This window comes from Pyrgilauda ruficollis, unplaced genomic scaffold (assembly GCF_017590135.1).
Source record: "Pyrgilauda ruficollis isolate IOZ18807 unplaced genomic scaffold, ASM1759013v1 scaffold39, whole genome shotgun sequence".
Classification (NCBI taxonomy): Eukaryota; Metazoa; Chordata; class Aves; order Passeriformes; family Passeridae; genus Pyrgilauda; species Pyrgilauda ruficollis.
The window spans coordinates 5954797-5981150 of NW_024525378.1; the positions used below are offsets into that span (position 1 = coordinate 5954797).

The following is a 26354-nucleotide window of genomic DNA, read 5'->3' on the forward strand; positions in this document are numbered from 1 at the left end:
TCTACAAAAGCAGGGATATGAGTAGAAACCATTCTGGAATCCTCACTGCAGCTACTGCTACCAAATCTGCAGGAAAAAAAAAAAAGTGTATATTTCTTGTAAAAAGATTGCTGTGAATTGCAAATATTAGCAGATGTTACTAAAAACACCAAAATAACTGAGAGTAAATGCAAAGTAAAAAAAAAATCCAGTGAAACCTGTGAAAAACAGAACTATAAAATTTCAAAATATCCAATGAAGTGCCTTGTCATTTTGCAGCTGCAACTTTAATCTAACAATTCAAATCAACTAAATACTAAGAATTTGATCTTTCTGCTTCATGAGACAAAGGTATAACTCCATAAATAGATTATTCTTGGCTATTCTCAAATGCTTCATGAATATTCTGCTTGGAGTTGGTTTTTGCTGGGTTGCTTTTTATTCAGTAATTTTGAGCCTTGATAAGGAGCCTGTGTTTCTAAAAAGGAGGAAAAGATTTACTGTTCCTAATTACAAAATCTGTAAAATCCCTAACAGTTAAAACACAAAACCGACAAAAAAGCCCAAAATCAAAACCCAGAAACCAAATTAGTTTACTGGTATATTTACCTATAACTTCATGAATGCAAATCAAACTTCTGTGCCATGAAAAATTACCTCAGAAATTATTCTGTCTGGCTTTTCTGATTTATCATATAATCAAATTATTGCAGGTTGTTTTTCTAGCCTTTCAGGTAAATCATAGACACACAAATTCCATGTGCTAAGATAATGCAGACTTAGGAAAAAAACCGTAATACAGCCTGTAATTTCCCAAGTGCTGCTTATATATGTGCTAAATATGCTTTTTCATTATAAAATAAAACTCAGTGCTTGAATTTCAGTTTGTATTTCCTTAACCTATGAAATACTATTCAAAATAACTGTGTTGCACTACAGTCTACCCTCCTCAATCTCAAATAAAATACTCACACAATAATTGTTTTCAATATTTGACCTTGTTTCCAGTCTGAGTTCCAGTCAACTGCACTACCTGTAACATCAGGCCCTACATTTTAAGTTTAAAAAATTATAATGATGCTTCTTAAAATATTATCATTCTTCGGTTCATTTATAACCTCCAGAGAATATCAAAATGTACATGCTGCCATGCAAGAGGAACTGATACATCTGAGCTGCAATCGTGAATATTTCCCTTTTTATATCTAGTCCCTGTAACTAAAGGCTTTGTTGTGATTTTGGCCTAAAACGTTAGTCAAAATGTCAGTTATATAAGGCCACGCGTGGAGGCACACGCACTCTAAAAAACCCTGCTGCTGAATTAGTAATGGAAAAAATAATGGATGTCTGGGCTGACATACATATTCACAGAGGAATAATGCGTTTATAGCACCCCAAACTGTCCCACCCTCCCTCCCCGGCCCAAGTCAGCCAGGAGCAGCCATTCCCACCGCCTGCGAAATTCCATAACCAGCAAATCGGCCTAGAAACAACAAGAAATTAAAAACCGCAGGGAAAGAACAGGACCGGAATTCTCCATTTGGCTGGACTGACGTACCGCCAAGCCCGGCTCAGCCTCCCCGAAGGATGGCGGCGGCCCCGGGCTCGGCTCCCCGCTCTCACAGCGGGATCGCGGCGGCCCCGGGCTCGGCTCCCGCTTCCCAAGGAGAGATTGCGACGGCCGCGGGCTCAGCCTCCTCCTCCCGGGGAGGGATGGCGGCGGCCCCGAGCTCAGCTCCCGCTGCCCACGGAGCGATCGGGGCGGCCCCGAGCTCAGCTGGCTTTCCCAGGGAGGGATCGCGACCGGCCCGTTCCCCGCTCCCTTTCCCAAGGAGGCACCGAGGCTGCGGCGGGCTCGGCCCCCGCCCCACGCGGGCTCGCTGCGGCTGCCGCGGCCCGGCGGGCGGAGCGGGACACTGCCCGTGCCCGCGCCGCTCCCGCCGCCTCTCCCAACTTTTCCAGCCGCAACTTCCACGTTCCGCCCGCGGCGCCGCCGGCCGGGCCGCGCCGGGCCGGGCCCTCCCCACCCTCCTCTCTCGGGCTGCGGAAGGTCACGGCGGCCGCAGGCCGGGCTGCCCCGCGCGCTGGCGGCGGCGGGGCCGGTCCGGCCCGGTCCGTACCTCTGCGGGCCTTCGGGGAGTGCCGGCGGCTGCGGGCGCTCGCTCGCTCCTCCTCGATCGCGGCCGCTATCGCCGGGTCGTCCTCGCCATTGTACCACACCAACAGCTCCTCTCCCGCCGCGATTGGCTGCCGGGACACAACACAGGGCGCGCGGCCAATCAGAGCGCGCGTTGTTGGCGGGGCGGGGAGCGGCCGCGGCGGCGCCCACGGCGCTGCTCCCGCCGAGCCTCGAGGGCGCCGCCCCGCGCGCCCCCTGGCGGGCGGAGGGCACAGCGCGGGGAGCGCCCCGGCCCGCCCCGGTCACACAGCGCCGAACTCCCGAAAACGCCCGAAAACACCAGCCTCGAGGGCGCCGCCCCGCGCGCCCCCTGGCGGGCGGAGGGCACAGCGCGGGGAGCGCCCCGGCCCGCCCCGGTCACACAGCGCCGAACTCCCGAAAACGCCCGAAAACACCCCGAAAACATCCCAAAACCAACCCAAAAACATCCCAGAAACAACCCCAAAAGCATACCAAAAACAACCCCAAAAGCATACCAAAAACAACCCCAAAATCAACCCCAAAACCAACCCAAAACCAACGCCCAAAACACCTAAAAACGCCCCCAACATACCCCAAAAACAACCCCAGAACCTCATCATAGACTGTAGCACACACGCACAGAACAGCACTGAAACACCCAAAAACACCTGAAAACACCCCAAAAACATCCCCCAAAACACCCAATAACAACCCAAAAACAACCCCAAAAACATCCTCCAAAACACCCAATAACAACCCAAAACCAGTCCAAAAACATCCCCAAAAACTTCCCCAAAAACATCCCCAGAACCTCATCATAGACTGTAATACACACACACAGAACAGCACCAGAACACCCAAAACACCCCAAAACCACCTGAAAACAACCCAAAGACAACCCCAAAAACAACCAATAACAACCCAAAACCAGCCCCAAAAACAACCCAAAAACAACCCCCCAAAAAACCCAAAAACAACCTAAAACCAGCCCCAAAACACCCCAAAAACTCATCACGGACTGTAACACACACACAGAACAGCACTGAACCACACAAAACACCCCAAAACAACCAAAAACAACCCAAAACCTCATCATGGACTGTAACACAAAACAAAAATTCACAAGAAAATACAGAAAAGCCCCACAAAAGTGACGAGAAAAGACCAAAGACCAGAAAAAGACCAAAATAAAAGATAACCCCTAAAAACGGCAAAAAAAAAAAAAAAAAAATCAGAAAAAAATCACAAAAATGTCAAAATCAGAAAAGAAGACAAAATCACCAAAAAAACCAAAAATCACAGGAAAAAAAAAAAAAAAATCAGAAAAAAATCACAAAAATGTCAAAATCAGAAAAGAAGACAAAAATCACAAAAAAACCCCACAAAAATCACAGGGAAAAAAAAAAATCATGGAATGTTAAGTCATGGAAGGGACCTGAAAGCCCATCCAGTGCCACCCCTGCCATGGCAGGGACACTTCCACCATCCCAGGCTGCTCCCAGCCTGTCCAGCCTGGCCTTGGGCACTGCCAGGGATCCAGGGGCAGCCACAGCTGCTCTGGGCACCCTGTGCCAGGGCCTGCCCACCCTCACAGGGAGGAATCTCTTATCATCAAACCCAAATTTCCCCTCTTTCTATTTGTATCCATTGTCTTTGGCCCATCACTACAGATCCTGACAATGGAGAGGAAATATTAATACAGTTTTAGTTAATATTACTATAGTTAATTATTAATGTAATCTTTGTATTAATAATTCATACACAGCTGTTGTTATTATTATAATTTTTGGCATGAACCCTCCAGCTGTAATGTCCCAAATTGTGGTTTGCCTCAAATAGTGACACGGATTTAAATCCCAGGGTTCACTTCTCTGGATATTCACTGTTAATTCTCTCCAGAGAGTAGCCACGTTGGGACAAACATACCTACCTTATACAAAGCTTTAAGTAACATTAATTAATTATAATATAATAATAAGTTACTGCTCAGGCAGCCACTACAGCTGGGATGAAACAAATTCTAAAGATCCAGGAAAAGACTGTCACAGTGGGTTAATGGGAATGCAGATAATTACAACATGTTTAATAAATCCACTTCACAAAAATCAAAGGTTTGCTTGCCATTGCAAATTAATTATTTCTATCTTTTTAATCAAACTTTTAAAAATTCAGACTAAATTAGTCAAATGGGCATCACTGCAAATGCTACCCATACTCCCAGCACTGCCAAAAGAAACTATTGACCAGTTCATTTCACACATTCCTTACAATATCAGACTCAAACTAATAAGTCCCCAAGCTGGCAGACTGAAGATTTTAACTTACTTTTTAAATCTTCCTCATTGTTTCTCCATTTCCTGAAGCATTTTACCCAAAACCAAGAAAAAATTAAATGCCTTAACTACAATTCCCCTCTTTCAGGGCTTAATGAACACGGGGCTGGTGGAGACCAGATCCTATTTTCAGTCATTACATCAGAGCAAAGGGTGTCCTCAGATTATTATTTCCAGTCTGAAGCCAAAGGGGAATTTTGTAGCAAGAAGAAAATTAGGATTTCTTTCTTCTACAGCCCATTTTTAGTGGGTCTCACAGCACATGATAAAGATGGTAATTACCATCATACCCCCAGACACTGGAACAACAAGAGGTGCAAGATCCCAACAACTAAGGGATTAACAATAAGTTATAACACAAGCAAAGCCTATGGCTTGGCTTCCTTGAGTTCCAGAGGCCTGATAGGATAAATAGTGGCAAAGTTATTTGCATGCCCTTGGAGCTGGTGAGCAACAAGGAATGCAGCAGAGTTGTCTGATGCAAAAAAACTCTTTATCATCTAAAAAAATACAAAGGCAGAGCAAAGACCTGGATGAGGTTTCAGGCAATGCAAACACAGGGTGGTAATGAACACGTAATTTGTTGGCTGCATGGCTGGAGCTAACGTTCAACTGGATGAATTTAGTTTTATTGTGACTGCTCTAGAATCTCAATGAAGCCCTCTAACCTTGTACTTCCAAAATGAGATGCAGCAGCAGCTTCAAAACCAGACAATGAAAGCTGCTCCCTTGTAGCAATATGAGAGCAGGACTACACTGAGCAAGTGCCACTTGTACCACCACTCTTCCTCATGACACCCTCTAGCAACAACTCCAAAACTTCCTGCAAACTAAACTGTTCCCTACAGATCCTTGCTGCAGCAGTGTCAGACTGGGACAGCCTGGCTAAAAAAGGTATGAATTTTGGGAAGGCTCATGAGGTGAATAATTCCCACACACCTTTTTTGTGCTTTTTGTTTTAACTGCAACATTTAACTGTCCTTAATCTGAGTATTTCCTGTTCAAAAGGGTTACAGTAAGTTCAAAATGTGTTCTTTTCAAGAGTAATATTCTAACAAGTTACTAACCTAACCTAAGTAACCTTAGAGGTTCTAGCACAGATTGTCTAAAAATCAATTAATTGTGCACATTCAAGCACTCTAATGTGCCTTACAGACTGAGATAGGCATTTGCCTGCTTGACCTCATCAAACTATCTATTTTTCACCACAGACACAGCATTTTACTGTGATATTGTGCTTCTGAACCTGGGTGTGGCCTCATCTCACCAAACAATCCAAGTGAACATTCTGACAATTACTTAAATGAATCTTTCACACTCTATAACCCAACATTTTGTTGCTCTCTCCCATGTAACAGGGAGGATCTTGAGGTATTATAAACCTGTTGGGCAAAACAGTCTTCCACAAGCAAATTAATTTCATTTTAATCAGGGACAGTTTCATAGCCAAGCTTCTTCAGAAGACTTTTTGAAACTGAGTTTTCACTGCATTTTACTTTTTCTAGAACTCAAGTTTTGTCCTGTGTGCAGAACAACACTACAGAGTGAGCTCCTCCCATGAGCAAAGCCAGGAAGAGCTGAACCTGCATCATGAGTTTAAGCTGCTCCCCTGCAATATCACAGCTCTCACACAGGCATCCTGGGGAGGGAAAGCAGATGCAAAGCAGCTTACAAATACCTCAGCCATTCAGCAAAGAGGAAGAGAAGATGGAAGAGAAAAACTTTTGCTTGTGCTCACTCACAAATTCTATTCCATTCCTTAACTATTCATTGAGAGCAGGGAACTGGGAAGTTAAATCTGGACAGTTCTGAGGAGGTTCTGCACCAAGCAAATTTGGACTTTGTTATTTCAGCAACAAGGCTTGGAAATCAGCCTGTTCAACTTACAAATTAAAAACGTACAAAAAGCTAAATAAAGTACTGATAAAGTTCTGGAATGGCTGCCCGGGGAGGTGGTGCAGTCCCCATCCCTGGGTGTGTTTAACAAAGCCTGGATGTGGCACTGGGTGCCAGGGTTGAGTTGGGGTGTTGGGGCTGGGTTGGACTCCATGAGCTTGAAGGTCTCTTCCAACCTTGTGTGATTCTGTAAAGGAAACCTCAGGAAAAATAATACCCCATGACTTTACTTTCAATGCTTCAAGGTAAAGCAGAACAGAATTACACACAAGCCACTTGAATTCTCCTTTGGGGGTAATTAAAACCTGTGATACTTACTTGTCAGCAAGTGGAACTCCCCTAAATTTGAGAATTATGATAAAGATCAGGAAAGAACCATGTGTTCAGACCTGGGCTGGTAAATTTACAGCAGGTTTGAAATGGCAGTGTAGAGATCCTAACATTATATGCAAAAGACAAGGACATTTAAGATGTTCTTTATTATTATGCCTTCCTTTGTCTCAGTTAGCAGTAAGGTGTGACTGGGCCAAAATTCATCAAGTTGCAATAGACAACAGTCAAAGGAACAAAAGGATATTCCAGTGCTGAGACAAGGTATTTGTTATTCTGTCAGCAGTGCTCAGGCTCTTTTAGCAGTACAGTTATTTTCTGAAGTGCAGTATCATCCATCAAATAAACAAATTTTAAGTGAATGCTTGCCTCTTTCAGGACTGAAACTTTTGCAGAAAAGATTCAAGGAGAAATTTAAAATGCCAGAGTGACTCCAAAAGCACACCTATACGAATGAGCTAGGGGGACTGTGGGCAAAGGCAGAAGAAATCCAAGATAAAGTGTCCAGAGAAATCAAGGCTGGCTACAGAGTCATACTGGGAGCCTGCCTCTGTGAATGAACACTGCAGAGAACTCAGTGGCCTGGCTGGCAATAGTGAACCTCTACTGGAATGCCATTACAAAGTTCAGAAAATGTTTAGAAGGTTTCTTCAATTTAGTTTGAGTGACCTAAAATATAACATTCACCTACTGCTGTACTGCCCCATAACCTTCAGAACTGCACAGGACCAACTCACTCTTCCATTAAGCAAATACCACTTACTTACAGATACTGCTGGCCTCACAAGGAAATGGAAGCAACAGCAATACTGCAAAAACAAAACTGCATATACCTCAAACACCCAAAAGTATTTTAAATAAAAACTAAGTCAAGCTACACACACTCACTGCTAGGAGGTCTTGATCAGGGATTCAAGAAATACTTCAGAGCTAGAATATTCTTAACCTAACGTGCTCCACCATTATACTTAAACCTTTTTTTTCTTGATTTGGGAGATAAAATGCTCCAGGAATTACACCCTTTTCCCTGCCTTCCCCTCACTCCCTGAACAAAACCAAAATGGTATAAAACCATGAGAAATAGTTCCATGGAGCTACCCATAGAAGTGTCTTGACAGCCAAACTTTGTCAAACAATGCACAGACCATAAAAATAACTGATTACTGCAAAAACATCCTCAGCAGAAGGAGTCTTGGTATCTACAAAAACAGAAAAACATTTATTTCATATACTCTGTAGTTTATCATTCTAGTTTGTATCAAATTTGGTGTGACAGCAAATCATTACCCAGTAAGACAGACTTAGTGTTGAAACATCCAGTAGTTTAACAGTAAATCTAATGTCAACTGTATTGGCAGATAAGAATTTATATAAGTGATGTGTAGCATTTGCAGTGTTTTAAATACGTTTCATAAAACATTTCAAACTCCATTTGATATAAATAGTAAGAAAAAAGTTTTTTAATAAAGCAGAATAAAAAGTATTAATAATAAAAGACAACAAAGCAGCAGCTGTTCAGACAGTGATACCTTTAAACTCTTGTAGTAAATGGTCCTGTTGATCTCCAGAGGGAAGAGGTTCTGCTCCTTCCCTGAGCGGGCCCAGTTGATGTAGCGCAGCCAGTTGCCCTTCTCTGGGTCGGTGGCATCCACACACATCCAGCCCAGGTTGGGGTAATACACCTGTGGGACAGGCAGCAGACACAGGGACACTGCTCACACCACAGCACTGGCATGTGGGATCCTCTGAACCCTTCCCCTCAGGGAAATCCCCAGGGCCTTGCCTTGGAAGAACATATCAGAGTTTTCCCCACCTGGGCTGATGGAGAGGGCTCAGCAGCACTACTGCCAATCCACATCAGACTGCCTCCCCCAGTGGCCAATTAACACTGCCCACCCCAATTACTCACCCCTCATTGCCCCTGCAGGTTGCTGCCCTTTGCCCTGCCCTTCTCCCACCCCTGTGCTCTCAGGTCATTGGTCACTGACCCCACACTTAAGTTTCTGCAGACCTCATGGTTTTGTCTTTGTCCCTGATCCCTTCAGCATGTTTTGGAATAAAGCTTTGCTGGAATACATCATGCAAAGACCCCTCCTGTCCTTCCTCTGCTGAGCTACTGTGGTGTGTGTCTGTGCATGGTCTTGAAATGGCTGCTTTCAGGGCCTCACTCTGAGCAGCTTCTGCAGATGTTTCGAGGAAGGCTGCAGCATTTCTGCCATGCTGCAACACTGCATTTCACAGCTCCACAAAGCACTCAGCACCAGCCAAGGCCAGAGACAACACAAAGGGCACAGCAGAGCCAGGGCTGCACTGACGAAGTGCTGCTGCTCTTCTGCAATCTTCCAGAGAAAGTGCTACAATTGGGAAAAAACCCACTCATGGCCTGCAATCCCATCTCTGAAGGCTTTGGGTTCAAAAGCCAAAATCCTTAAAACATTTTACACTTTCTTTTCAGTTTGGCAAGCCTGAAATGATACTCTAGATTTTGCATTTAGTAAGTTGACTGATTTTAAGATATGAAGGTCACAGAGCTTTATTTTTACCATCTGATAAGTTGGAAAAAGTACCTATACAGAAGCTTGAAGCATTTGCTTTATTTGGAAAGATATGGGAAAGCATACTTTATATTTCATCTTTTTTTAGGGTATAAAAGAACATTTTAACCTTTCAGAAATCTTGTGATCACCTTAAGAACCTGACCATGTCAATAAATTTCTGCATGTTCCAAGGTGCTGTATAAATTCTTTAGTTTCTGCTCTTGGGGAAAAGGCTGACACCTACTCCTTATATTTCCAGACAACTTACAGTAAAGCAAGAAGGGGACTGGCACCTTCACTATTTTCTGATGACAGGAGACTGCTTCTCTTTCAAGATGTTATGCATCTCCCACTCTTCTTATAATCCAAGTTAGATGCCTATCAGTGGGTATTTTTCCTTTTCTGTTTTTCTAAAAGCACAAAGATCTACAGTGCTGTAGCTTTTTTATTTTCTGTTACTTTACAAGTAATTCCAAGGCTTTTCAAACTGTTCTCCAATTTTGACCTTATGTACACTTCTACAACAGCTTAGAAAAACCCCTAATTAATAAATTCCATTTTTTTGGTGCTGATTATACTGTTGATTAAATGAAATAGAATTTTATCAATAAAAGTGAAGTTTCAATAAATACACAACCATCTTAGTTTCTTTCCAAGTAAACAGAAAACATCTCCCTTAATTAAACTATTCCAGCATGGATTTCATCAGCTGACTTTTGAAAGAATGTTCACAGCACACCCAGCCGCTGCAATATGAAAGCATAAACAGCATCCCAGGTGAGACTGCAAAAGCAATTCTTTTGATTAAAATGGAAGAGAAGAGCCAAAGAATGTTGTGGAAGAGCTAAACAGATATGGAATATGTATCTTAATTTAATTACTTATTAATTACTTATATATGTATATAACTCTACTGTGTTTTTATATTACTTTATTATGGGTTTTCCACAAACCAAAATACCTTTTTGCTTTTCTAATTTACAGAATATTACAGTCTCACTTACAGAACATTGTTTAAAGGCCTTGTGCACTGTGAGAAAGAAAATAGCTCCAACTCCTCTCCATAACACTGTGACTTGAAGTGATTCCTGTACCTACAATAAAACCCACTCAGCACAGCTGTGCCAGTCATTCCAACCAGCATTTCCCTTCCTTTTCAGACACTTGTTCTCACTTTCCCAACTGTGGCTTTTCACCAGTGGAAAAGGAAAATATGTTCTCTCCTCAGATACAGAGGCATATACTGACACACACAACTCGTATTTTTCACAATGAGCCTCTGGTATGACAGTTCAAAACCATTAAAATTGACTGGAGATGCCAGTTTTAGAAGCCTTATTTTTTATTCAGATTCATTTGACTAAAGAAGCAAATGGAACACTTGTGGAAAAGGTTGTTCCCCAAGCTGAGTGTCCATGTACTGAACTGCTCCTACACACCACCAACCTTCTACAAACCATATTTTCTAACAGTTGAGATTCTGGACTGGTTTCAGGTATCAGCATATGAGACCAACTGTTGCAGTCTCATTTTAGCTGCTTTTTTTCTAGCTCTAAAATCACTATTAAAGCAACACACAATTACTCTGGAATCTAACAAGGATTCCCATTATCACCTACATTGTAAACACAAACTGAAAAAATATCCACCATGAACATTCAGCATCCAGCACCGAGAAACACAATTTTAAGGTCAATAATTTACTTGACTGATTCAATCTCAGCAAATGTTCCTGTAACAGATCAAAACTGGAGATACCTTATGCAGTGGAGTTTGTGATAGCATGAGCTCAATGCAACAAACATTATACTTGAAAATTGTACTGCTTTTCTAAAGGGTAATTTGCATTTATGGGAATGTCCTAGATCAATTCCTCTGATAGAGGTTAACTCTAAGCTCTGTGCATGTTTTTGGTGTTTCAGGGAGTTCCATTTTTGCAAGCAAGGGGACAGAAGGATGGACAACCATTATCAGCATCTTTAGCCTAAATATCCATGTTCCAGAACATTCTATGCCACAGTTCTCCCACCCCTCCCCTCCTTGACTATTCACTTTGCTAAAACCATGTCCTGTGTTTGTCTTCAGAAAGACTGAAGAAGTCTTTGGTAGTGGTTATGAACTGCCTTAAAGAGACTGTAAATGGGATTCAGCTCCAGATTATGACATTTATATTCTGAATATCCAAGGTCATCTGACTACCAACATAATATCCAAGGTCTTCTGACTACCAGTGGAGCTTCCAGAGCTGTTCAGCTGCCCAGACAGCACTTGCTTCAAGGCAAGCTCAGCACAAGAAATATTGTAACACTTGAGAACTCTTACAAAAACTCCAAAAGCTGGTCTTCAAAGAGCTAAAGGAGGAGGAGTGATGTGGCTTCCTTAAGAAATTCCATATCCTCCTAATTTCCCTAATGTCATAAGCAGTTGACAGCACTCAGTTGCACTCAGGGAGCAAGCCAACAAAGCAAAGATCAGCAACAACCTCTTAAGGGCAACTGTGATCCACACACAGTATATAAGAAATACAGCAATTTCAAACAATGCCAATGGTTTATAAATCTTTGTCATTCAGAATAGTTGTTCCATCCAAGTGTCTATAAATAACTGTTAGTAATGGCAGTAACAGATGGCAATTACCTTACATCAAGTTTATTTCTAAAATATCTGGAAAATTAAAGGCTAAATACAAAATATTGACCTGGTGACAGGCACATTTTTCCATTTACAAGCTGTTTCTTACCTCCCACATGTACACATTGCTCTTAACTTGAGATCTTTTTTTCTTGTCACCAACAAATGGTCCAAATTTCTTGCCTTTCAAAATTGACTTTGTTGCCCAGACACCTGAGGAGACACGTGTCAGGAGTTAAAACTAATCTAAATTATTCCAAGCAAATCTTCTACTCAAAATTCATATTTTTAAGATTATTATATGTGTCTGTCTTGGACTGGGGAGCTGTCCACTCTTCCCAAGAGGAATTATTTCAGACAAATACACTGGACATCATCTCTACCCAGCACAGGAGGGCACCAGGCTTTCACAGCAACAAGTGAGCTACTGTAAAAATCTTCATTCTCTTCTCACAGCTGCAGCACTCACCCAGCCGAGTCTTGTCAACAGCAGATGGGAAGAGCCTCACATCCTCAGGAAGGCCCCTAAGCACGTGCTCAGGAACATCATCCAAGGTCTCCACAGCAACAGGGGAGTCAGTTGTGTTCTACAAGTCAAAAAGCCAACCACCATTAACAGGCAAAACCAACTATGCAACAGGTGATCAACCCACACGAACTTCAAAACTTTCTGACTTGCAATTAAAGTAAAATTTCCAAACTCACGTACTGAGGATAATTTCACATATATTAGCAATCATTTATTTCACTTTTTCAAAGAATGACTTCCAGGTATGCTCAACCTAATCAGTCCCCCAAAACCACTCTAAAATACCTTCTTATCCTGCCTTATGTGACAAAGTGCCCCTTGAGAGAAAGGCTAAAAAGTAACTTCAGACAGGAGAAAACCAAACTCAAAGTTCCAAGAAATGCATACAGTAAAAAATCCAAAAAGTTACTTGCTCTGCCGACTGAAGTGAGCATGTTGCAGTAAATTAATTCGAGAGAACTTGCACTGGGGATACACCACCCACTGTGCCACAGCAGCAGGATGTTCTGCCTGGAACAGGGTAAGACAATGCCCTACTTGAAAAGCAATCAGTGGTCAATGGAGGGGGTCAGGTCATGCTGCTTTTGGTGTTGAATAAAGCTAAAACCAGGCAGAAAGTTTAACATCCCTTGAAGGGTGAGGGGTGAGGAGGAGATGTGGCAGAGCTGACAAAACACCTGATAAAGGAACAGACAAGGGATACTACTGACAATCTGCCTAAAGCTGCTTAGGCACAGCTGCCTGGGGACACCTGACTGACAGTCCAGCACCTTCTTCCATCCTAGAAAAGCCAAGGCCCACTTGTGAACAGGGTCTTCTGACACACCCTTGTCACCCTGTTCTTCTAAATTCTTCTAAGCTTTCTGATGTTTACGTTCTTGTAATAAACTTTCTCATACACTTTATGTAAAGAATTAATTGTTTTACATTCTTTTCTGGAGGAGGAGAAACTTGATGGACTGTTGGTTTGTCCAGTGTCATTGGAGAGGTGGCACTGTCATTGTCGAATCCACTGTCACTTTTGAAAATCTATAAATGTTGGAGTCAGAAATTAAACTTCCCTTCTTTTACCTTGGAAGTTCCAGCGTGCGTGTCGTTTTATTTTGTGTCCTAAAGTGACACACCCCTTCTTGCAGTGTGGTGGAGGAATGTGGAGTGGGGACACCCCTCAAGGACATTTCTGAAGGCCACTGAGTGCCACCCCTGCCACTATCCCAGGCTGCTCCAAGTGTCCAACCTGGACACTTCCAGGGATGGGGCTTCCACAGCTTCTCTGGGCACCCTGTGCCCGTGGCTCACCATCCTCACAGCCAAACCCTTCCTGCAGCCAATCTAAATTCACTCTCTGCCAGCATGAAGCCATTCCCCCTTCTCCTGTCACTACAGCTCTTGGTGACTGAAGTATGTGCATGTCAGGTTACTGCTCTGCAACAGAGTTTAAGCTAAAAGCAGCTTTTAAAGCAAATGAAAGGATTTTAATAGTTATTATTTCAGTATCATAAGTATTACTCATATTTCCTACATCAAGTAACAGCTCAGAACTTTAGCCAGCAGCTTATAATTAATACAAGAAGTTTTAAGATATTTTTGTATTAAAGTTTGACAGGCAATATAAAGCTAATACATTATTTACTGTCCAGTAAGTGATTAGTTCCATTTTATGGAGCCTCCAAGGTTCAATATTACTCTTATAATATTATCCAAACTATTACTACTCACACTTGTCATAAAACAACCTGCTCCCTATTACCCACTTAGAATTAACAAAACACTATTTCTGACACAAATTACCAGAATTTCAAAGTTACAAGAATGCAAAGTTCCCTATAAAATCTGTCCACATTCGAAATTAACTGTGCATGTTGAAATTTAAGCCTTTATTGAACCACATGCCCTAAAATAACCCCTGCCTTCTGATATGGAACTCTTATCATTCTGGTCAGGAACAAACACTGGTGGTAATGGCAGGAACAACTCTAATATTAAGGATATTTTATTTGACCTCAAAACCCGTTTTTAGGAAGAGGTTAAACTGAGAAATTTTTCCAAAGAAACTTTAATTTTTTGGAAATTATTCTGGCTTTTACCTATAACCATGAAGCAGAGATTCAATAGTAATTTTCACATACTGAATAATAAACTACTCAGTAATATTCAAGAGTACTTTCTAGTGAGTACTTCTGAAACCTGAAAGGTTACTGGAAATATATTTTAAAATGCATCTCAATATGCTATCAAATTTCATTATTTTTCTCTCTAAAGCTAAACAAATAAAGCTTCTCAACCCTTTCTCCTCAGCACCCAGTCTTTGTCAGGGTGCTGCTATGGCAATCATATTCACTACATTTGGAAACCCAATCTGCTGAGTGGAGTTAAAGGAACAAGTCTTCTGCCAGTTTTAATTGCAACAATGAGGAAAATTATAAAACTGGAGTCAGAGCAAGGTTATTCTAGTGCTGCCTTCATAAACCTTAACAGCTGCACAGAGAGCTCCCAGAGAGCTATTTGTGGGGGAGAAAGACCCCCAAATTGGAACCCATGGAAGGGAGAGAATGCCAGAAATCCCTTCCCATCCAAGAGTGGAGACACCAGGGATAAATACTTATTCAATAGTTAGAATAACTGAAGTCTATTCAAAGCAGAGCAAAGCTTTATTTTGCTCTTCTAACAACCCAAAAGGAAAAATACTGATGAAAGCAGCCTGATTTTCAGACATCTGTTTGCCTTGAACTGATATACAAGAAACCATGTCTCAGCTGAAAAACAAACGTGCTCTTCCCAGCATATCAAAGAAACTTAAAAATCTTCCCAATATGTTACCCCAGGATTTCATCGGGGAGAAACCAGTTATATACAGAAATAAAAGAGGGTGGCTGACAGCTCTCAGAATGGTCCACTTCCAGTTTCAAGCTAAAAGCAGGATGATTTTTTGGCTGGATTCCATTTGGGGGCTTGGTTTCTTTGGAGAGTGTTGGTTTTGGTTTGGTGTTTTGATGAGCAGTAAAAAATCTCAAATCTCAACCCTGCAAATAAATTTTAACCTATCATAACAGATTCCACTGATTCAGACAGAAGTGTACAGCACTGTGATACATCTTTGATTTTCCTGGTATATTCCTTAACAGTCACATCTTTTAACTACAAATATCCCTGAACTGCTCTACCATTTAAGAAGTGTGTTTGTATGGAGTACTATACAATCAGAATTTTATTGTGCATCTACCTGCATAAATCAGAGATTAGTAGGACATTCAGACAACACAACACTCAGACTCATCCAACACTTGTCACATTAATGGATTTTACAAGTACTAGAAAACTGGATATGGCCTTTACACAACAATACACTTCACACCTCAAATGAAGGGTAATAAGCAATCAAATTCAAAACAGTAAAATAAACAATTTAGTTCAGTCAAATCAGTGCAATCTCTTTTTATTTGCAATTTAGATGTAGCTACTTGAAACTTTTTCCAGATCACAACTTGTCCCCCAGCAATGTCTGTCTACCAAAAAGAAATACTGCATTTCAATCACTTTTCTACCAAGACCTAACAATCACTTTAAATTCATTTTTCTGTTTACAAAATTCACCCCTTGATAAGGGTAGTGCACTTGTGCATGTCCTACAGCCAACTTTTGCATTTATCTGAAGCCTTAACACAGTATTTTCCACTCCTTCCAAGGCTGCAATTTTGAATACAAAAACACCTGAAGCTTATTTCACTTTTAAGCTTCTTACTCTGAAATTCATCAGAAAATTACGTTCTAGCATTTAAATAAACCAGTTTGAAGTGACTTTAGGACAATGCCAAAGGATCATTTGAGGGCTGAAGTGGCGCTTTAACTGAAGCAAACTTTTCCTGTTTGCATCAAACCCAGAGTCCAGACACTCTGACAGTACCTTTTAACACATTAAGCAACTTTTCACACCACTTTCAATACCACTGAAAGTGAACCAACCACAGATTAGTCTATAATGTTACAAACAGTATTTAAGCAGAGTAGAAAAGATACTTAAAGGTGATAAAAGATTAGAGCAAAAAGGAAAGAAACCATCCTGAACAGTGCAATGAATGACAGACAGCCGGTGAGTGTCATGTTAGGGTGGAAACAGGATCAGGATAAATGAGAAGATAAAGGAAAAGATGCCACTGAAGAGGGAGGGAGGGAGGGAGGAGATGGCAGAGAAGTTAGAAGAGATAGCTGAGGAAGGGTGGCTGTGCCAGCTAGCACAGGAAAGCAGACAGGTCTGTCCTTGTCCAGGCACCTTACCTGGCTACTCCTCTTTGCCACAATTTCACACAATTTATGCACTTGAAAATTTAAGATGTATTGGAAATATTTGAAATAATCATTGAATCAGAAGGAATGAGGGGAGGAAGTTTCAGAACAAGTGCAGATGTCCTTTGTTCCTGCATTCCTCAGCACTTTTTAAGTAACTGCCTGTGCTATTTTCCCAGAAGAACACAAATTCCTCCTACTCTGTCTTACTGCAGTCTGAGATAATGCTACCAATAAAACCCCACGTTTGCTTGGGGTTTTTAAAATAAATTATTCAGCTATTCTAATGAACTAATTTACATATTAGAGGAAGATATCCTTTGAAAAGAGGACTGCCTATCCTGAGACAGCAATCTTCCAAGAAACCCAAAAACATGAACTCCAACAACAGATGGGGTTTTTTTAATCCTTCTTCTCCTTACAACAAGAAGGCCGTATCAAAGAATTTAAGAAAAGGTTTTCCTTCATTACTTCAAGATTTCTGTGGGATAAACCACAAAACTAACAGTCTTTTCATATAAACCAAATCAACACCAGCCCAGTTTGGTCATCAAAGTCACACCAAAAGCAGAGACAAGCAGAATGAAAGAAATATGACAATGAACCACTTGAAAGATGTTTGGCATCAGGCAAAAACATTTCTTATACAGACCTGGCACTACAACTTGGCAACACTGAATGAAATGACAAGGGCACTGCAAGAAAAAACACCACATGGTTGATGCTAAATACACACTTAATACGAATGGTCAGCCAACAATTGAAGCCATATGGGCTCCATGTGCTTTGGAAACCAAAGGTGAAAGCCAGAAAAACCAAGGAAGACCCATGGCTGTTGTAAGAACTCCCTGAGGAAGGGCAATCTCACCCTTTACTTGTAAGATGACACACAGCACAGCATAAATGAGACCATCAGTTCCCATAAGATAAATGAGGACTTTTGATACAGCACAGAAATCTGATTTAATTCTAGAAACAAATCAGGGTGTAGGAACACAACAACAGACAGGACACAAGGGGACATGGACACAGACAGGAAGGAAGCAGTCAATAGTAACAATTACAGATTAGGATCTACAGTTTTCAGAGTTTTAGCAGAACCCAAAGCTTATTGGAATGACTAATAAGGCAGGATTACTCCTCAAGCAGACAGAGCAATAGGCTGCTGGCTTCATGCCACTGAGTGCACCAAAATAAACCTTACAGGTGAAAAAATTTCAATTCTCAACAGAAATTTTGAAGCAGCAGTTAACCCTGCTCCCCAAAACAGACTTAATGCTTAAAAGTGTGCTAATACAAATGTCATTTCTATTTTATATATCTAATTCATATTTGTCTATAGATATAAAACAATATGTTTTTTTCACAATACATATTTCAACACTCTGATAGAGATTATATTTTGCTTTTTACCTTTTTAATATGTACAAACATATTGAAGACTTTTTACTTTAAATCAGAGGAAGAAAAACAACAGGAAACATCTCACCAACCCATTCCATGCTGTAATTACTTATGCATACACCTCTATGACTTCACAGAAAACACACTTCAGCAAACCAGTACAGTACAAATCAATCAAATAAGGATAATAAAAGCACACATTAGCTACAGGCATTGAAGTATACAAAGCATTTTATACAACTGTGTACTGTGGCTGTTTCTGACTCATAAACCTTCTGTTCATGGCTGACTTTTCCAGCAAAGTAAAAATGGCTTTCCTGCAGTGTGATATCCTATGGTCACAGTCCCATGCCAAAGGGGCTTGGAAAGATCAGCCAGGGAGAGCAAAGAAAAATTTGTGAGAAAAATTTGAGGCAACATGTACTTCTTCTGTATCCCTAAGTAACACAACAGCGTGTGACAGACAAACTGATGGACAATTCCTGCTTGGATAAACAAATGCAGAATAAAATGCTGCACAGTTGGTGCTGATTAGAACAACACCCTCCAGTCAGGATACTCGTGATTCCACACAGCAAAGTGCTGCTCCACAAAGGAAATGTGCTTTCCCAGTCCTTCCACTTGCTTCCAGCAGAAACACTTCAGATTCCAGGAAAGTGTGGCATTTCCCAATCAATCAATTTGTGGCAGATTGTTTACTGCACATTTGAAAAAGGAATGTGATTCTAAAATGATTTCTAAAAATGGAAGCCTGCAATTTTCAAGCCACTTTTATAAGGAACTGAATTATTATGTACAGGTTCAGGAGGAAATAGAGTTTTCTGGACCAGTGTTCTGAGAAGAGGTGCCAGGAGTAATAACTTACACACTGCTAAAGGGAATTCACAAAAACCTCAAATCCATGAAATAACAGACATCTCACAAGCACACACAGTGCAGAATGGATAATTATGAAATTTAATGAGACCTAAGATTTTAAAGAACATTTTTTAGTGGATGATTTACTTTTCTTATTAATAATTAACTGTTCTAAGTATTTTGAAAAAGTCTTACATTTCTACTCACCTGATTCATTTTGAATTCCTGTTGTGTTCTGAAAAGATACACACAACAAAGAAACTCCTTTGATTACATGAATCCTAAAAAGAAAAACAGACAATTGTAATATGTACCTATGTACAAATTTACATTGAACTGAAGAACACAGAGTTGTAGTTTATTCTCTTCCTAAATTGTCTGTAGAAAAGGAGCATTTTGCTTTAGAAAAAATCTGCTCCAAGCTGCAGTTCTGTTATTACAGCTCAAATGTATCTGAATAATCTCAAGATGGATACCTGCATTAATCTTTAAATGATGATGTAACAGACATGCTCAGGTAAGATTGTTATATTTATTTTTTAAAGTAAGTTAGTTTGCTCAAGATTGAGTACTTTTAAGAACTTTAGAAGTCAGATATCTTTAGAATTTTAAATCAAAGCATTATGGAAGGACTTACATGGTTTTCAAACTAAAAAAATGCATATAGAATCTCTACTCTTCTATATTAGAAACAGGAAAATATTCCTTAAATTGAGCTGCATTGAGGTATTTTATTACACTAATGCATTTTACATTCCTTTTTAATAAAAGCCTGAGATTTCAAAAGGTATCTGACAAAAATTTCTAGTTCAAGTAGGCATCAAATTTGGAAACTTGAGGGAAAACTAATCAGAATGATGCCATATCTAAGGGTCAAGATCAACTCACTTCCTTTCTTTGTTAATGTATACAAAACAGCTTTTTGCAAACTAGGCCTGAAACACTTTCAGACCCATTGTCATACAGAATTTTCAATAAATTAACATCACCTATTTTTGAAAGTTGACTGGTCCCTCTTCACTTAAAGCACTTTATTCAAGTACTGCTATTTCTTCCCTTTGTTTAGTTTTCCTACTATAACAATGATCAACTGAATTTTTTTACTAAGTACCCTACATAAGTACTAACATTTAATTTAAAATAAGTTCAAGCAAAATCTATTCCAAATAGATTTCACATAATCCCACTCATCTTTGCACTGAAAGAATTTTTAATGCTGTGCAAAAGTGACAACACTGCCAAGCATCATTCAAATGTTACACTGCTTAAGAAATCCTTTAAAAAAGAAAAAATGTACTTGGAAATTATATTTCTGCTGTACACACCTCTTCCAGGATTAACTCCTTTTGTCCTGGTGTTTCCAGACTATGTGGGCATTTAAACAAAGAGCTGAAACATTTGTATTTCAGTTTCAGTTTTGCAACTGATTCTGAGGGATTTAAAGTTTGCCAGCAAAGGCCATTTATGGGACAAGGAGCTCCATCTGAACAGCTTGTACACATCCAAAGAACAGCATTCCTTTTGGAATGCATTATTACCAACTTCCTAACTGATTTCAGTATTGGAGTCAGCATAAACATCTGTACTTAAGCTGAGGCCTGAACATCAGGGAAAAAACTCAGCAATTTTGTTCACTGGGACAAAACCCATGCAGCATCATTTTATAAATGAAGTAATTTGTGTAGCAAGAGAGGTGTCAAGTCATTTCCTGGTACGAAACCAAACTTACCTTTAGTAACAAATGTCTCATTTTTATATACTGTTAGAATATTTTTATACAATTACTGACATAAAGTCAAGAAAAGCCAGAACCTTTTATGGTCACAGGGTACAGCCTGAGGAGAGTTTGTTGTTACTGTTTCCCCTGCCCATTTCTACCTTTTCTCCTCCCTCTCACTGAAGATCATCATTCCCTCCATACCACAGCTCAGCTGTCCACATGAAAACTTTTACCACAAATCTGGAAAGGAGTCCGGGAAACAAAGGTGAATGACAGGCTCTGACACTTCAGCTCCAACACTGCACACTTTGCCCAAAACTGCAGATTTACACAGACAACAAAGATTTAAAGCACTTTCTTACAGAAGCAAACACTGAACACCATCACTATATACACTAAATGTGTAGAATCTGAGACAAATAAATAGCAATAAAGTGAGGGGCTGCAGAGTAAAAGGAAAGTCCCATCAAGCTGAAAATTTCCTCTAAGCTGAATTTTCTTAGCCCAGTTATTAAACAAATTACTCAAAAAATTTGAAAAGCAGAAAAAAATCTTCTTACTTCACTTCACTTGACGAGTAAAAATACACTTTTCTTCTTTTTCATATACTAAGTCAAAAATACTTTGCTAAGAATTAAGTTAACAAAGAATTTTTGAAACAAAAGTAATGGTGTTTTTATAAATATTGCAAACATTTTATTCAACTTTCATACAATGTTTTATCCTAACATCTCAATGGTATTTCTTAGGAGATGACAACACATCTTAATAAACTGACATAGTTTAATACCCATACAACACAGTTTAGGCAGATTCCTAACAGACTCTACTACTCCATATTCTTTCAACTACCAATTACCAGTGGAACCACTTGAGCATAAAACAGAATTAGGTGAGAAATTAAATTTGTTGTAAACCAAAAGCTTTAACAAGTATTCTTAAAGCTATTAACTTAAAATACACGCTTCATATTAAAATTTTATACCTGCAATTTGGTATTTTTTTCCCTCTTCCACATTACTTATTTTGTTAACAGTGAATTCAACTATGTGGAAAGCAAGATTAATTGTACTGAAAAATAAATAAAATTAATATTGTACAGTCTTGTGCGGAGCCACTAGTTTTCTTTCTACCTAAAATGAAACGTAAGAACAGAAGTATCTGTAACAGTAAACTTGGGTTTAACTGTTGGTACACAAAGTTCAACAAACTCAAGAAAATATAAAACTGATTCTCCAGCTGCTGCCCAAACAGCTCCCAGCAGGATCAGCGAGTAGCACCAAGGGCTTTACTCTCATCACTGCAAGCAGGAGCGAGCTCTGACTCCATGCAGCAGTGAATCCCCAGCTCCACGCAGTCAGGTCCTACACAGGATTTCCCAGAAAAGCCCCGAAGAAAACCAAGCTACTCTGATGTGTCACCAGGGCACTCTGGCCTCTATTAAAGGCACAACGCTGGCCCCATTAAATCAGTTTTAAAGTTAGTCAACAACTGCATTAATACCTTGAAAAAGTCACTCAGCAGCCCCATCAAATACATGTAACAGGTATTTTCATCCAACCACTCCTCCAAACTCAACAGCAACATAACCTAACCTATTAAAGACCTGGATATTATTAATAACATTTACCACAGTGAACTTCAACCATTCACTGACGGCCCTAAGAAAAGAACAATAAAGGTTCTATCCCAAAAGTGAAGCACACACACCAGCGACCTGACTTCTCAAAATTCATTCTCAGAAAACATTGCCAAGTCATATTGACTTTAAACTACTACCTACTGCTCTATCTCATGAGTACAAAAATACTACACACTTACTCAAGACATTACAGCATCTGGAAAACCAAGAAGAGAAAGAAGATCTACTGCATTGTCTTATCTCAGAGTCACAAAAAAATTATTTTTCTGAAAGGCTCCATTTAGGCAACAAATTATATTTTATTCATACAAGAATATACAAGGCATTTGTATTTAAGGAAACACCATGATCTCTAAAATAAAATCCTTAAAGCAAAAAGTATTTTGACATTATTTCTGAATCTATGCTCCAGAATTTTAAATATTCCCTTAGAAAACCTATAACTTCTTAGGAATAAAGTCTGCAAACAAAAGCAATGATTTTATTCAAAACCAGCATTGCAGATCATCCCTTTCCAACTCCATCAATCAGACCAGTAAGCATTCCTGGGTTTTACTAAGCAGACTATCTTCTGGTTTTATAAGCCATATTTATAATTTCTGTATGTGGGGTTTTTTAAATCCCAGAATCCAAAAGCATTTTGAAAGAAAATGCTGCTTCCAATTCAGAGGAAGGAAAAACCAGGCATGAGAGTATCAATCCTATTTTGGAAGCTGAAAATGGGACATGCATTACGTCACTGCTCCAGCAAAAACACGTTCATTAGAGAACCAGGAACAAGTTGAAATTCTCCATGGCCTGTTTTCCTAATGACCAGGATTCAGGCTGGGACTCTGCACAGCTCTTGGCTTTGTTTTACTTTCTAGCTGCAGCACATGACCATTTTTTAAACATCAGGACATCTACATGCTTTCAATTCAATACTGAAATACTCTCACCCATGAACTTTCCATGCATTAGGTGAAATAAAGCTCGCCCATTTAAAAACATAAAGTTCAGGTTAACTCTAAAAGTTTAAAACATGCATGTGATAGGGCATCCTGTTTCTATGGACAGGCACTTAAATGCAAAGACATTTTCAGTTACCTAAGGCTGCCTGAATAAGAGCAGAGAAAAAATAGGCAGACAATGATTTTCTGAACACTAAAATCTATTACCTATTGTCCAGTAAGAAAAAAGGCTTTGCTTACTGCCACATAACCTAATAAACTGCTACACCTCAGGAAGGTTTATTCAGGTAACCAAGATAATAAGCCAAGAAATCACCAACACAACGCAAACCCCAAGTTTATTAATTAAACAGCAACTAGTCAAGAGAAGTCAACAGAAAATAACAAGTCTCTAACAAGCGCAAATATGCAGAAACTCCATTCCAATCTTCAGATATGAGTGCACTTTAATTTGACTCACAAATGCAGTAAAACCCAATGAAAATTTTCTCAGATAAGTACACTGCTGATTTATTACTATGTGAAAAAGCTGATTTCAGTCATTTCTTTCTTACAACACAGGACTCATCCTCCCACTTTTAACTACAGCATGTTTTATACAGACGCAAAGAAATATTTATTAGCTTATTCTCAGTGAAGAAAAAATATATTGGTAAAAGAAATTATGTCATTTGAGGGGTTAAGTATCAGGATCATGTCTGCCCTTTCCATGAGAACAAGTTCAACAACAAAGATATTACAGTACTTTACACAGGTTTGCCAAGGCAGGAATACATTACTGGTCATCTGTAAACCTCTAGGAATTTCTGTTTCCAACAGAGGGACACCCACTAAGCAGCATATCCCTTTTATACCATTTATATTACTTGTTTATCCCTAAGCATCAAGGATTTTATGTGGAACAGTGCAATGGAGACATCACTGCACTGCAGGATGGACCTCCAGAGCCATTTCAGTTGTCACAGAAAAAGACTTTCTGCTTTACTTCTCTTCCATTCTCATGCAAATTTTTGATAGTAAAAATGGATGTGTTATACCAATGCACAAAAGTGCCTGAACATTCTTCCCCACCTTCCATGCTGTGCTGGTAGAAAGCTGTTCTTTGCACTCCCATAAAACAGGCACCAACTCAGGAATCTCCAAACACCACACTTATCCTGGCACCTCTAGCAAAGACACTTCATCCAAAGTGATGATCTGCCCTTTAATTAACATAACTAAAGTTTCAGTGTAAGTGCCACTATTTTTATGCTCCATGCCATGGACTGTGGAGGCACTGCTGTCCCAGCAAATCCTGGGAGCCACATCCTTGAAAACCAACAGGTACCTCCACATGGTTCTCACTGCTGCCTCTGCAAGTCCAAAAGTTCTTTTGTTTCTTAAACATCACTCCCTCATCTATCAGAGATCTCCATCTGAAAAGTGCCAATGCTCTCACTGATTCACCATTATGCTTTCGTGCAGTTGGAAGAGCTGGAAATCTCTACACCAAGGAAAGCAGCCCTGAATTCTTAACATGCCCATCATTTTTACTGAAATGTTGTTAACTGTCACAAGACAACAATAACAGAATCATGGAACTGCTTGGGCTCAAAGAGACCTCAGAGCTCATCCAGTCCCACCCCCTGCCATGGGCAGGGACATCTTCCACTATGCCAGGCTGCTCCAAGCCCTGTCCAACCCAGCCCTGCACACTTCCAGGGAGGGGGCATCAACAGCTTCTCAGGACACCCTATGCCACAGCCTCACCACCCTCATGGGGAACACTTTCTTCCATGTATCTAACCTAAACTTCCCCTCTTTCAATTTGAAACCATTACTTCTTGTAATCAGTTCCTACAGTTTCTGGTGAGGAACATAATTACATGCCATGATGCTGTACATCTCCAGCTGCCTTAATCTTTTTAGTATATTTGAATAAGCTGGAGAAGGCTTTGCATCCAAATAGCATGCCCAAAGTCCAGAGCACAGACTGGGAACAGCAAACTGGGGCAGCATGAGAAGCACAAGCAGCCCTGCTGTTCTCTAGAGCTGTCCACTGCTGCTCACTCAAATGTGAAATAAGAATAGTTCTCTTGCCACTGAATGATCATTTAGCAGGTGCAGCCATACCACCTTCTCTTCCTTCCTTCTGCTTCAGAACGGAAATTTTGCAGCTTCATATGAATTTGAAACCACTGGAAACTTCACTGAATACTTCAGCTACCTGTCCATGAGATGGTTATCAGCTCCGCAGGCTGCTCTGCCTTCAAATAAAAATGCACTTAAGATACATCCCTTAAGCTGTTCTAAATGTCTTACATGAATATTTTTCATCTCACCACAAACATTTTTCCCCCCATGGTACCACTGCACAATGAATTATTCTCCGACTTAAAAGAGTAATTCACAGATGGACATTTCCAGTGAGGGAAGCAATTCCGGAGTTAATTCCTTCAAGCCCTGCTCACTCAGCTTGGCAGAACGTGACCTGCAGGAGCTCTGGGGCCTGCGAAGTGCCACAACTTCTGGAGACAGTTTGAAAGAGCAGAGTTCTCTCAGCATCGGGCTGGCAGCGGCAGGAGCCAGCCGACACTTCCGAGGCAGCATTTTCAAGATTAAAAAAAAATACTGAAAAAGCCGCCCAGAGGATGGAGTGTCTTCCTCCAACCGGCCTCCCTCGCATCCTCCACCCTCCCTTCCCCTCCCCGAGGCGCTCCCACGCCCCGGCGGGCACAGGTCCCGCACCTGCCGCCGCTGCCCTCACACCCCCGGCGGCGCCCGGCGGGTCCCGCCGCCCCGCGCTCACCCGGGCCCCGCTGGCGGCGGAGCGGCCTCAGCGCCGGCACCGTCCGGGCGCCATCTTGTCTCCAGCCTCGGAAGTGACGTTCGGGGGAGGCCGCGGGCAGGGCCCGCCGCGGGACCCCCAGAGCCCCTTCCTGCCCTTCGTCTTCATCGTCCTCGTCGGCTTTATGGTCCTCATCCCCAACAGAGCCTTCCTGCCCTTCGTCCCCCTCAGTCCCAAGAGCCGCTTCCTGCCCTTCATCCCCCTCATCCCCAAGAGCTGCTTCCTGCCCTTCATCTTCATCGTCCTCATCGCCTTTATCGTCCTCACCCCCAACAGCCCCTTCCTGCCCTTCAT

The 26354-nt window shown here is 40.9% G+C and overlaps 1 protein-coding gene across 3 annotated transcripts in view; it reads right to left on the reverse strand.

Annotated features, from left to right (window-relative positions):
- Positions 1 to 26090, reverse strand: part of PRDM2 (PR/SET domain 2) — a 63818-nt gene extending 37728 nt beyond the window's left edge. For 2 of the 3 annotated variants that reach the window (XM_041476575.1, XM_041476571.1), the window contains exons 1-6: positions 26022 to 26090; positions 19129 to 19202; positions 12316 to 12433; positions 11956 to 12059; positions 8208 to 8360; positions 2100 to 2226 (exon numbers count right to left, since the gene is read on the reverse strand). In XM_041476575.1, the coding sequence (XP_041332509.1) occupies positions 2100 to 2226; positions 8208 to 8360; positions 11956 to 12059; positions 12316 to 12433; positions 19129 to 19137 (511 nt within the window). In that variant the 5' untranslated portion in view covers positions 19138 to 19202; positions 26022 to 26090. Of the gene's footprint in view, positions 1 to 1537; positions 1654 to 2099; positions 2227 to 8207; positions 8361 to 11955; positions 12060 to 12315; positions 12434 to 19128; positions 19203 to 26021 lie in introns of those variants that run through there. The other variant, XM_041476574.1, reaches the window with a different exon arrangement.
- Between the last annotated feature and the right edge of the window lie 264 nt (positions 26091 to 26354).